Below are 12,829 nucleotides of genomic sequence, written 5' to 3'. Positions count from 1 at the left end.
GGCACCCCACCTCGTCAACGATGTCAGGCTAGCTGGCCATCGATTTCCCGCTTTTCTCTTTCTCTAACCTCTCTATGTGCGCTTGTCGACTAGCCTCTATAGACACCAGCAGTTCTCGAAAAGCGCATGCATACCTGGTGTGGCCGGCTTGGAGGTTTGTGTCGCCTTATACGATACGAGCCCTGTCATGGGGATTTGAGATCATATAAGGAAGCCCCGCTTTTGCGCCACCACCTGAATCGATTGTTTATTTGGACTCGATAGCTTCTAGGCTTCAGCCCAGGTATATTCCTAACCGCTGCCAAGTGTTGAAGAGGATGACTCACAATAGGCGAAGCAATCTTGGGTCATCACAGTCAGGAGAGTGGCTCTGCAGTCCAACGGGATGCAGAAACAGAAAAAACAGCGAGCTGGCTCGCGGATCAAGAGAATCACTCAGCAGCGTAAGCGTCGGCTGCAACTAAACAACGAACTCTACAAAGTGGGTGTTCTGAAGGGCACAAGTCAGCCACCGCCCCAAGGCGATCCCAGCAGACATGTTTACATATATTTTGTGAACAGTAGCAGATACTGTCTGCAGGATGGCAACCGAAAGGAAGTTTGTTGGGAGAACGTCGAATTTAGAAAAGGATATGCGGCTAAGAATCTGGGAGAATTGGCGGGCCTGGTGATTGGAAAGATAGTGAACCAGACTGAAAAGGAGTACATTCGGGGCGAAGTATAAGTCATCATCTCCGGCCACCTAGGTAGCGGGTAGATGGAGACAGATATGTTTGTGATTAGCGATAGCCAGCATACGTCCCCAAGCTACGCGGCAAAGCCAGTCCAGTCAGCGCCCGCGTAATATTATGCAAATTATTTCTGGAAACGGATGGCCTTTGACTGGTCACCAGCCAAGGACCTGTTAGCAGAGGAAGTTTTACTACCCAAGGCACAAACTCTAGACTTTCGCCCGTGGGCGGCATGTGGAAGCATGTCTCGCTCGTGGTCTTCCTTCCTATGTCGTTTCATATGTTGGCCGACTTCGAACTAGCTATTGCCGGCCCTGGAAGAGAAGAAGCACTGACATGCGACTCTCGCGATCCACGGTAGTTTGGGAGTAAACTGGACATCCTATCGTTGATGATCCTGCATTGTCTGGGTTGATGAACATCGAGGCCGCACACTTCAGTCAATTCAGCCTTGCTGTAGCAGGGCAAGCACGGGTTCGGTCGTTGGTGGATGCTACTTACTACTATTTCAACCTGGTCTGATTTCGTAGTGCTTTGGGGACTTTCTGTAATATTCGAGCCAACCTGACTCGGCGGTGGCTCAGGATTGGGAACCGGTTACGCGCCATGCATCATTTACCCGACTGTTGGAGAGATCAGTGTGGCTAGTCAAAGCAAATCTATGGCGTCAAAGGAGAAATGGCGATCAGCAGGTTAACAGCGGTCGACATCATCCTTGCATCTCTATACAAACACAAGGCAGTCGCACCGGTCACAGTTCTCACGCATGCCCTCTTCATGAAACGACATCTAGGTGATACTAAATTGGGTAAATTGGCAACTACCTCCGCTTTCCTAACCAAGAGCCCCTTTTCCTAATCAGTGACTCTTCCAGATAGTCATCGCCGGACGGAAGGGCCCCCCCAATAAGCGAGTACCCTTGGCCAAGCCTGAGCTTCAGAGTAAAGTCTCGGGCTCTTGACCTACAATGGCATCACCTTGATGCCGCTCTTTCGCTGCATCTTCCCGTTTGTCACGCTGCTGATCGTCTTGGCTGCCGTCGAAGAGCTGCCAGCCTTGCGGCCGGAGTCAGTACACTTCCGCTTTGCCACTCCACCCGTCCAGTTCTTGCCGATCCGTTTCTTACTCCCCGAACATTGCACGTTACCTTCACAGCTCCCGTCGGACATCCTCGGCCATTTGACTAGCCTGCTGCCAGTCGCCCCGTCTTCCGATACTTGAATCGACAACATCAGCTTCCGCTGTCCTGAGAGAAACAGGCGGTGTGTCGCTCCGAGTTTCAGGTACTGGATTGCCATGCCGTGATTCCCAACGTGGTTGTTCTCATCGAATACCTTCTCGGCGGACAGTTTGTCGATAACTCGGATGAGCTCATGCTTCTTAAGGCTCCTTGCCATGCCATACCAGTTGTCCGAGAGATGAGCCGCATAGGGCGGATACTTCTTCCCCATCAGGATGTCGGCGCATTGCACCGCTGTAATCCGGCCCTGTGCCTGGACGACGCGGATGGCAGCAATCGCGTGCTCGGAAAAGTCCTGCTGCTCAAAGATCAAGCCCGCCTTGCAGTTGTCACACGTCTTGCGACACTGTCCTGCGGTGAATTCCTCGCCGAAATACCGAAGAATTTCAGCGCGCCGGCAATCAGACCTGTTGTCGCAGAATGTTGTGACACGGTTCAGCATAGACATCTGCCGCTCCTTCTGTTCCTCGCTCCCTTCGCCGTCGGCGATCAGCTTCTTCAGAACCCTTATATCCCCCTTGCCGTAGAAGAGAATGCAGTCCGACGGGTTGCCGTCTCGACCTGCGCGACCAGTCTCCTGGTAGTATCCTTCCAAGCTCTTTGGAAGTCCATGATGCATGACGAATCTCACATCTGGCTTGTCTATGCCCATACCGAACGCAACAGTAGCAACGACAACCTTGACCTGACCCCTTTGCCAGCCATCCTGCACCTCTACCTTTTCCCGAGGGTCCACGTGTGCATGGTAATGCCTGGCCATTATCCCCTGTTTCGTCAGGCTCTCCGCAACCTTCTCCGCATTCTTCCGAGAGATGGTGTAAACAATCCCGCTCTGATTCCGGTATTGCAGTCTGATCAGCGAGGCAATGCTGTCTATCGTCTTATTGTTTGTCGTCTTTGGGCGAACTTCGTAATACAGGTTTGGGCGATTGAAGCTCTGCGAAAACGTTTGGCACCTGTCCATCCCGAGATTGTGCCTAATGTCGGCGATGACATTCTGTGTTGCCGTCGCTGTGAGAGCCATGACCGGCACGCCAGGGTATCTCTGGCGGACCTGGCCCAGAGCCTTGTAGTCTGGTCGGAAATCGTGGCCCCATTGACTGATGCAGTGGGCCTCATCAATGACGATGCGCGCAAGCTTGCCTCTGCCATGCAGAGTTTGCATCCCATTGTTGAAAGCAGTGCTCTTGCCGACCATCTCGGGCGTAACATACAGGAGCTCAACATGATGCTCCGGGATTCCCTCCTCGAACGCAGCCATCACTTGCCTCTTGTATTCGGCAGAGCACTCGCCATGGAACGCGACAGCCTGAATGCCCAGCCTTTTCATGTGGTCGACCTGATCCTGCATCAAGCTGAGCAGCGGCGACACCACTATGGTGACACCCTGAGTCTTGCCAGTCTTGACAACAGCCGGTAATTGATAGCACAGGGACTTGCCGCCACCCGTTGGCATCAGCACGAAGGCATCTTTACCCCCCAATGTGGCATTGATCGCCTCAAGCTGGTTATGACGGAACTCTTCCATTCCGAACCGGTCTTTGAGCATCCTTCGGACTTCAGGTGACCATGGGTGATTCATCAGCTCAGCAGGGATTGATCCTGGCGCCACCGAAGGCAGTGGCTTCCCCGACGTGGCTCGAGACTCTGCAGCAGCTCCGCCGCTGGTAAATGTCTCTGACTCCGAGTAGGCTTCTACAAAGTCTTGCGAGACGGGAGCATGGGTCTGACGAACCTCGTAATCTTGTGCAAAAGCAAGCATCTCCTCGTCGTCGTTAAATTCGCCGAATTCAACGCCGTCGGGGAGGTGATGTATCGCCTGAGGCCTCGTCTGACTATCCGGTACCAGGTTGCCGGAAGCTTTGGACACCGGCTGGGGCTGAGGTTCACCCAGATCGAAGAAGCCGTCATCATCAGCATCCAGCCCTCCTGCATCCACAAGCATGGAGTTCACCGCCGAGGGCGTCGTTGCCGGCTCTGGCCGGCATGGTGCACCCGTCTCTCTTGCCGGTATGGCATCCTTCGACGCCACAGGCGCGGGCACGGTGACGCTGTCCTGAAGCATGTGCTGACCGCCCATCACGACCGATGGTGCAGGAGGGGCGCCGGAGGTTGGTTCCCGGAAGGTCTCAAGGAAGCCAGCTACGTCCAGCCCACTACCATCGATTGTTTCGACAAGGCCCTGTTCCACCGCATGGATTTCATCAGTGAGGTCGTCAAGTCGAACCTCGTCCCCATCTGTGTCAAGGCCTTGGACGTAGGCCTGGGTAATGGTTTGGGCAAGCTCTTCACGATTCCTACAAAGCGCCCTGTACTCATCTGCCGTCGCAGCGAGATCCCTGATGGCCTTCTGTTGTCGTAACAATCGCTCCTTTTCCGACTTGACCTGGCTTCTTTTTTCCTTCGGCCAGCGTTCGCTCATCGCTTTCATGAACTTTGCACCGTTTTGCTCAATGAGCTTGTCCATCAACTCATTCCATCTGGTCAGGGCCGCCGGTTCCGAGCTCAGCTGATACAGAAGAGCCGGCACTCGACTCGACTGGGAAGGGGGTTTACGGGGACGCTCGGCGGACGAACCCCCGGAGGTCGCCTCGGTGGTCTGCGAGCTGCTGCTTGTCGCCACGGCGTGCCCTCTGGAAGCCGCATTTGCAGGACATGTTTGGCATTGTGAGGGTGAAGCAACGTCTGCCAGGGCCCGAGGCACGGGTATCGGCGCTATGTGCGTACCCGATTCTGTTGTGCTAGTCGTGGGGATCTCCAAGAGAGCGATCGAGCTATTGTCAGGAGGCGTCATCAAAAACTTGTCGCGGGGCTCGGGAATGAACGGTTCATCCCTGCCATCTGTGAGCTGTGGAAGCGATCGAGTCTGATGAACGGTGTCGGAAGCTTCCGATCTTGTATCAGAGCTTTCCAAAGTGCTTGATGCTTTCTTTGCGGAAGGTCGGGTGCCAGTGATGGGCACCGTCTCCTGCTGGGATTGTCGCTCGCGGGCAAACTGACCGTGCACACGTCTTGACGGCGATGCTATGGCATCTGAGTCCTCCTCGCTGACGGGTAGAATTTCGGCCGAAAGAGGATGTTTGCTCCCATCGCGGGTTCGGTGTGTTTCCGTGCGGCACGATCCGCCGCCTCTTCCACATTTTCCAGATTGACCTCGAGGGCTCGGAGCAGGGGGAGAGGTACCGAGAAGCTGATAGATGTCTGGAAAGTCGCCCGAATCGCTCGATTCTTTCACGCCACTCCCTTTGCCCCGCCCGTCTTTACCGCTCGACGCGGCTGGCTTTGGTCGAGATGCGCAATCTTTGCCCCAGAGTTTCCCATCGCTGCCGAACGATAGCGAGCCGGAGGAGGCAATGGTGTGATGGGGAAGGCCCAGGTACGCCACACCGTCGGCGTTGAGGTCGCCGGACTCGGGGCTTCTCGCGCGAAGCGGTCGGGTCGGGGTCGGGGTCGAGGTCGGGGTCGGGGCCGGAGTCGGGTTCTTGGGTGAGGCGCCTTGCGCATGTGTCTTGCCAAGATCCGGCCTCGATGTGCCTGGACCCTAAGTCAACATGGATTGTCTCTGCAGCACCTGTGCACTTACCGAGATTGGCGCGTTGGGTAGGAGTATCTTGTCGGGCTGAGCGATCAGCGGCGATGGAGATAGGAGCGAGAAACTGATGGGATCTTGAAATAAGACGAGGCTTCCTAGATTTCGAACTCGACACCAGGCGGGTCATGGTGTGTCGCCCTCCGATATCACCTCGTCCGTATCTCGAAAGCCGGCCCCGAGCTGGCCTGGTCCATTGGACGTGGTCGACGCGCCGTCGTTCGAGCACGTTCCGTCGTCGGGTCGATTTTGACAGCCCAGTACGAAAGCCTCGTTGTTCTTAGCAGTATGTACAAACGTGCATGTATGGTTTGTCTCGGCCATCTTCTCGCCACCCAGGCAGCCATCAGGGTGGTGTTGCCTAGCGCGTCACGTGTCAGCTCCTTTGGCAAGTACAGTCACGCCCAGGCTTGACAGGCCGCTTCGCGCACCTCTGCCAGCTCATGCCTCGACCATGTCGAGGGCATTTCCAATAAAAACTATTGTCTCTGATGGTCATTGGCAACCTTTGACTAAAATTTGATCAGATTGATTGGATTGATGCTCTATATCATCATTCCGTGGGTTGTGGCTCAGTAATCGACCTGCGTGCTTCAAGAATACCCGCACTTTCGACACCAGCCAACCAACGAACACACTATTCCTGTTCATTGTTTCTACCTAGTGTTCTTGCCCTTCTGGCACGCTCAGTGCGACCGACCCATCTCAATTCTCCCGAGGGCGTCCAGGACCGGGCGGGCTCTGGGCCGACTTTGTTGTAACTGGTCGAAGGCCCAGAACGAACAAACCCTAAAACGGCTAGCCCCTTAGACGCAAAGCTCAACAAGTGAGGGATTCAGGCGTGAGCCCGATAGGTACCTAGCCTTTTACAATCGTAGCTCGTATAAGCAAAATTATCGTCTTCAACCGTTCCCACTGGGTTGCAAGTCGAGAACCTCCGGACGAAGCTAACGCCCGACAGAGCCCGTCGCGAATTCAAACAGAATAGCACTTACCACGTTAAGCAATGGTTTTTGCCCTCGTTGGTATCCGTGCATGTGTGCCACGACACGACGCGCTTCAGGGGTCCGCGCGGCCCACCGACAGGTTAGGACGGAGCAGCCTCCACCACGACCGTTTTCCCACAACGGCGTCTCTCCCACATCCATCGTGACGACGACCCTAGTATGGGCTCGGAGGCCGCTTCAAGTTATCAGGATGAGCAATCATCCAGCGCGACGATCGAGCAAGCGCCTTATCGGTAGGTGTGGGTAGAACGACGAATTATAGTAGGGATGGCGCGCTGAATGTAATCTAGCAGCTGCCGATTTTGAACAGGACGGTGACTTCCAGTTTACCCGCAATTCAAAGAGGGCCAAGAGGGAGAAGGTAGAGGAGCCACAACCCGTCAAGAAGGTTGAGGGGGTGGGGAGCCGGACGTCAGCGGGACCGCGCGCTACTGGGGGCTTGGTGATCGATGGGAGCATTCCGGAGGAGAAGGGCTTGAGGGCGAATGAAACGGTTGCAGCGGCAAAGCCTGCGACGAGGAAGTCTACGAGGCGAAAGGCAAGCGCCGATGTGTCAAACGAAGAGTCCTCACTCGAAATTGTCGAGGGACGATGCAGGAGGAACGTACGAGTATCGGGAGAAAGGTTGGAAGAGGCAGCTCCCGCGCCAGGGTCAGTTGCTGTTGCGCAGACAAATGGCGCACGTCATAAGCGTGGAGGTCGCGTAAAGGCGCCTCCTCGCGGGTCTCCAGAGCCGAATCAGTCACAGCAGAACGAACCGTCGGTGCAATCAAGCACAGTCGCCCTCGCGATGAGCGACACGCCCGTCATCAACCGGAACAAGGAGATGCGAAAGAAGGGCAACACCAACCGACGTAGCAGCTTGGGCATGAGAGGGCGAAGGGCCAGTTCCTTGATCGAGAGTGGCGGCTGGCCAGGCGGCCATACCACACCGGGAAGTCAACCCGGCCGAGTTCTACAAACACATTGAAGCCGAAGGCCTGACGGAGCCTCGCCGGATGAAGCAGCTATTGATCTGGTGTGGTGAACGTTCTTTGACAGAGAAGCCTCCTCGCGGAACGCCAAGATCAAATGCTATTCTAGGTGGTGAGTAGTCGAGATGTATCTGCCCATCTTTCTGCAGATCCTGTCCCAGGGGCCCAGCTTGCTAACATTGAACAGCCCGTGCTATCCAAGACCAGCTTCGCAAGGACTTCTCGTCTCGGTCCGAGCTCTCGGACTGGTTTAGTAGGGGAGACGACATGCCAAAGGCCCCTGTGGTCCTGCGGGCTAATCCCAGGAACATGGAGCTGGATGAGAAACGGGTTCAACTGGAGATGAACGTTAAAAGGTGTGTATAAGATAACTGGTGCTTTATCCTGAGACTACATGTTCTGATTTTGGATAGACTACAAGAGGAGAAGAAGGCGTGGCAGGCAATAAGAAAGCCGCTACCCGATATACCGCCTCTCTCCCCGAAGGTGAAAATGGGCCTGTTGCTCTGCCCGATTTCGATTTTCTGGATCCCGATGAAGGCAAGATCAGGGGACTGCTGGCAGACGAAGCTGCATCTTTCAACGCAGTTCGGACAAAAACGGAATCCCGATTGGGTACCATACAGTCGTTACTCGAATTCCAGATTGACCATCTCGCCGATGCCGTCCATAAGCTCGAGCAGCGGGTTTTGCTCGCAGGGAAAGAGGCGGACAAGGTTCTCAGCATTAGTGCCCTGCATTTGCGTCAACGAGAAGAGAAGGAGAAGGCTGGCGCAGGGACGAGGGATATGCCCGTTATGGAGGTTCTTCGTGGCTTAGGCAGTATTTTGCCCAAGGGAGGCGGATGAGGGCCTGCTATTTCGGAACCGGACACATGAACTTCGATACTCCGGTCCTCGTCCCTTTCATGCTCGGCCCATGAAATGGATGAGGAGCTGAGAAGGCCCTTTTCTTCAATCGATTCCCTCATCTAGAACTTGTACGTGTGGATAGCTGGATGGCTTTTCGACGGACTTGGGTTGGTTTACTGTGGATTTTCTCTTTCTTGTTCCTAGAGAGCTAGGCATTCTATGTGCCCTGCGGTCCTTCTTTTTTGGAACAACAGAAGGAGCAAAGAAAACTAGGAGCCCAGGGGTTTAATATGCTATGTTGTTTTGTCTAGCATGCATATGAGATGACATGAGTTGCAGCGAACCAGTGAGGTGGGATTCGGACTCCAATCCCCACAATGGCCGAAATGGGGTAGCGGGAGTTGCGAACCTGCTACTATTTCAACCACTTCAAAGAGACAACGAGAACGAGATTTTCCATCTCTGTTCTGCCTTGCCTCCGCCAAGACGGAAAGGGTGGTTAGTATGGGCAAGCTTCCATTCTCTCACTGGCACATGCCGTCGACCAAAACGCACAGTGTTGTCGAGATGAGCTTGGCGACAAGTCTTGGACCATCAGTCGGCCGGTTTTCCGAGCATAGCCTCTACGGATCTTGGGTTTGGCCAACAAGACCCCAGAAACCAGCATCCGATCTGGTAGGATAGTGGAAGTGATTCATGGGAATACTATAGCCCAATGTTGACGAGACATCCGGCACGGGCATATCGGGGTGGCGTTGTCGACGAGAGTCGTCTTCTATCAATAGCTCAGGTGCAGTATCTAGATGGCACAGCCCTATGTGTGGTACCACCTGGACAGGGTTGTGTCGTGAATGAGTTTGGGTAGACGTTGATGGCTGTTCGACTGCAGGAGGAACGTTGGAAGGAAGCGGCCGTCCGTATGCTGGACTGGGTTGAGCAGGCCGTCTTAGTTCCCATAAGGAGAAGCTACCTGTCGAAGCACTGGCAACAGACTCTCCCTGCTTTCCTACGGGGACGCAACGCCAGAGACGACGGTAGGGAGAGGCGCAGACGTCCGAAGCGCCAGATCACGCTGAAGGGACCGAGCAGCCTCGTCGGGGGGGGCGCGTGAAACGGAGCGTCGACGTTGGATCGGACGGAGCTTCCGCGGCGGAGTGCAAGTAACTAGAAATGCCGTCATCGCTGATACCATGCCAGGTTAAAAGGCATCAAAGTTGATGGTTCTCTTCCGAGACTCTTCTGGCCGCTCGCTGAATGTCGCAAGAGGCCTCAATTCCTTGGAGCTCGTGGGCGCCAACTCGCTGCTCGAGCTCCAGAAGATACTCCTTCCTCCGAGCCCGCGACCTCCTCTGATTGTGTCTTATCCGAGCAAGATTGTCATTCTATGGAGACGATGTCAATGTTGGCGAAACACGACAAGTGGTGGTTGGATCAAAGTAGGCGACATACTGCCAGTGTCGACATTGAGCCGTCCAGTGTACTAAAAAGGATGACTGGAAGAGAACGCACAAAGTTGCAGCGTACGTAAATCAGGCTGGGGTTCTTGTGATGGCAGTGGACGTTGGTAAGGACGCAGAGTTGGGAGAGTTTGAAAATGGCGTTGAACGCGTTTGTCCTTTTTACCGGGTAGTTGAAAAATAGAGGTTCTTGGCAACTCACAGGGTTGTCAGCATCGCTGTCACATTGAACCGTTGTGAGGCCTTAAAGGGAGGCTTTCTTGGCAGAGATGTTGGATATGTGGAGGGCAACGATGGTGTAGGATGGGGCGACATCAGCAGATGATGGGCTTTGAAGTGACGCTCTGATTGATGCCTTTCTTTTTTTTTTTTTTTTTTTCTCTTTTTTTCCCCCCCTAGTGCCATTGTCTTTCACAGTGGCCGGCGCCCGCTACAGAGGCGCCCGGACGCGCAACTCTGGCCACAACACAACACAACTGCAGAGATCCGAGGCTGGAACAAAACGAATGGGAGAGAGTCTGGGCTTTCCCTTTGTGGTCGGGATTAAGACGGCGGAAGTGTAACTGGCTTAGCGTATCCAGCGGCCCTATGAGATTAGTTCTCCTGGGCGTAATAAAACTACCTACCTACCAACTTCCCGCTAGATATGCAAAGAAGCAGAGAACCCCGATAATATACTATACCCCAGTACACGAGTCAATCTCCATCTTGCACGACGTTTTGAGCTTCATGATCCATTGAATTCATCCCACGTAAACAACTGCTTGCCCCCGCACGTCCAAAGATAGCTGTTTTTTCTGCTTACGTAAAATTTTTAATTGACCGAGGCTCGAGAACATGTCGCGATGGGGGATATGTCCTCGCCGAATGCCGTGAGTTGCGACGAGCGAACTGACTTTGCTGCGTTGTCGCTCCCAGCAGAGCAGGGGGCAGTGATAATGCCCATTCCACTTTCCGAGAAGGTATTGCCGCCCTGGAACGCCATGGGATGCCAGTCCACATGACTAACGTGCAGCGTAGCCCGCAGTAGTCGAGGAACGCAACGGCGAGATAGAATTCCGCGTCGTCAACAACGATGGTGAGCGGGAGAGTGTCATCATCCTGAGCGGGTTGAAATGCGTTTTCCAAAAGCAGCTACCGGAAATGTCAAAGACCTACATCGCGCGTCTCGTCTACGACAGAGCACACGTGTCCATCATCATCGTGAGGAGGCGATTGGAAGTAGTGGGAGGCATCACGTACCGGCCGTTCGAGGACCGCGGGTTTGCCGAGATTGCCTTTTGCGCCGTCTTGTCGGATGAGCAGATCAAGGGATACGGAACACACCTCATGTCACACCTGAAGGACTACATCAAAGCATCATCGAATATGATGCATCTTCTGACCTATGCCGACGACTTGGCCATCGGCTATTTCAAGAAACAGGGCTTCACAAAGGACATCATGTTGGATGAGTCGGTTTGGAAGGGGTGTATCAAAGACTATCAGGGCGGGACTCTCATGCAGTGCTCCCTGCTCCCAAGGATCCGCTACCTGGAGCTGGGCCGCATGCTCTTGAAGCAGAAGGCATGTGTCCAGGCCAAGATACAGGCTCTTAGCAAGAGCGACGTGGTCCATCAGCCTCCCAAAGCGTGGGAGAACGGCGTCATCCCCATCGACCCCCTATCCATCGACGCGATCCGGGCGTCGGGCTGGTCACCCGAGGTGGACGAGCTGATGAGACAATCGCGTCACAGGCCGAGCTACAGGCAGCTGTCGCGTCTTCTGAGTGACCTGCAGAAACATAAATCATCGTGGCCATTCCTCGAGCCTGTCAGCAAAGACGACGTCGCCGATTACTATGAAACCATCAAGGAACCTATGGATCTTAGTACTATGGAGGCCAGGTTGGAGGCGAAGCAGTACATGGCGCCTAAAGATTTCATTAAAGATGCTCAGCTCATCTTTGAAAACTGTCGGCGATTCAATGATGAGAGTTCTCCGTATGTGAAGTGCGCCAACAGGTTGGAGAGGTACATGTGGGAGCAGATACGTACGATCCCGGAATGGTCACATCTGGAGTAGTATGATGGTATGGATTGGCTAGCAAGAGATGCCATGGTAAAATTTGGCCATCTTTGAGTCTGTAGGCGTGGACTACGGTGTACCCGTTTCTTCTTTTTTTCTGAGGTAACTTAACTAATCTAGGTTGATATTGATTTGGTGCTAACGTGAGGTCAGGTTGATCACACTGGGAGGGCTAGTCTTGCAGAGTCGCGATTCGATTTATGTTTGAATGCTGCCTATGTATTTTATATCAATACTCGTGAACCCGTGATACCGATCGCAAGATGTTCCCAACTGTATATCTATACGTTATCTAGATGAATACTAGCTCGTACTAGTAATAGCGAGTTGCCTGGCGCAGGGTCGACGCGAGAACGTGACGGCCCAAGACGGCCGTTTCACTTTCCACTGGTTGCAGGTTGTTCTATATTTGCTATCCCCGTTCCAAACACAGCAGTTGGGTACGGGGTTCTACGGGAACCGCGCCAACTGTCTTAATCCACAAATGGGCACTTCCCTGATGGGCATTGCAACAACCACCGAGGCACCCACCTAAGTCTCAAGGTCCTAGGCGGAATCACATAGGATGGAAACCCTCAGGAGACTCTCATAGAGAAGGACGGAGCGATCGTGGACTCAGATATGACGGTGTCTATATTAGGCTGATATCATCTGTGGTCATGGCCTGCTTCTGCGTTGATGGGAGCATCAAGTTTGTAGCTGGCAGTTGGTAACGAGGTTTCCACCGCCGCAACCAGAGAATCCTGTGCTAGAAAGCTACCCACAGTTCCAAGCAGTGCGCCAGCTTGTGGATCATTTCAACTCCTCTGCTCTGTTAGCTTGAAATACTTGCAGGTAACACGATTACGGCTGACAGCTGGTTATGTGCTAACATTTTGTATGCTAAATCTTATCCTCCAAAGGCTCCACCACT

At 53.9% G+C, this 12,829-nt stretch overlaps 4 protein-coding genes across 4 annotated transcripts; 2 read left to right on the top strand and 2 right to left on the bottom strand.

The window, feature by feature from the left end:
- Positions 1–1,526: 1,526 nt before the first annotated feature.
- Positions 1,527–5,693, bottom strand: NECHADRAFT_64925 (uncharacterized protein). Its single transcript, XM_003044204.1, has 2 exons — positions 5,555–5,693; positions 1,527–5,466 (listed from the first exon to the last, which is right to left on the bottom strand). The coding sequence occupies exons 1-2, from the start codon at positions 5,688–5,690 to the stop codon at positions 1,694–1,696; spliced, it is 3,909 nt and encodes a 1,302-aa protein (XP_003044250.1). The 5' UTR covers positions 5,691–5,693; the 3' UTR covers positions 1,527–1,693.
- An 873-nt stretch (positions 5,694–6,566) lies between these two features.
- NECHADRAFT_88445 (uncharacterized protein) lies at positions 6,567–8,389 on the top strand (the record flags this gene model as incomplete). Its single annotated transcript, XM_003044245.1, has 5 exons — positions 6,567–6,597; positions 6,861–7,505; positions 7,540–7,653; positions 7,729–7,897; positions 7,963–8,389. The coding sequence occupies 5 exons, from the start codon at positions 6,567–6,569 to the stop codon at positions 8,387–8,389; spliced, it is 1,386 nt and encodes a 461-aa protein (XP_003044291.1).
- Positions 8,390–9,015: 626 nt separating this feature from the next.
- On the bottom strand, positions 9,016–9,839 carry NECHADRAFT_98115 (uncharacterized protein; the record flags this gene model as incomplete). The annotated part of the gene is made up of 4 exons (XM_003044203.1): positions 9,016–9,384; positions 9,414–9,533; positions 9,628–9,774; positions 9,807–9,839. The coding sequence occupies 4 exons, from the start codon at positions 9,837–9,839 to the stop codon at positions 9,016–9,018; spliced, it is 669 nt and encodes a 222-aa protein (XP_003044249.1).
- An 855-nt stretch (positions 9,840–10,694) lies between these two features.
- HAG2102 (GCN5-related N-acetyltransferase) lies at positions 10,695–12,451 on the top strand (the record flags this gene model as incomplete). The annotated part of the gene is made up of 4 exons (XM_003044244.2): positions 10,695–10,721; positions 10,870–11,735; positions 11,853–11,881; positions 12,234–12,451. 4 exons carry the CDS (start codon positions 10,695–10,697, stop codon positions 12,449–12,451), a joined length of 1,140 nt encoding a protein of 379 aa, XP_003044290.1.
- Positions 12,452–12,829: the final 378 nt, after the last annotated feature.

This window comes from Fusarium vanettenii (assembly GCF_000151355.1).
Source record: "Fusarium vanettenii 77-13-4 chromosome 14 genomic scaffold NECHAsca_23_chr14_3_0, whole genome shotgun sequence".
NCBI classification, from domain to species: Eukaryota; Fungi; Ascomycota; class Sordariomycetes; order Hypocreales; family Nectriaceae; genus Fusarium; species Fusarium vanettenii.
Note: the sequence above shows the minus strand (reverse complement) of the source record. Positions and strands in the feature narration are given on the sequence as shown.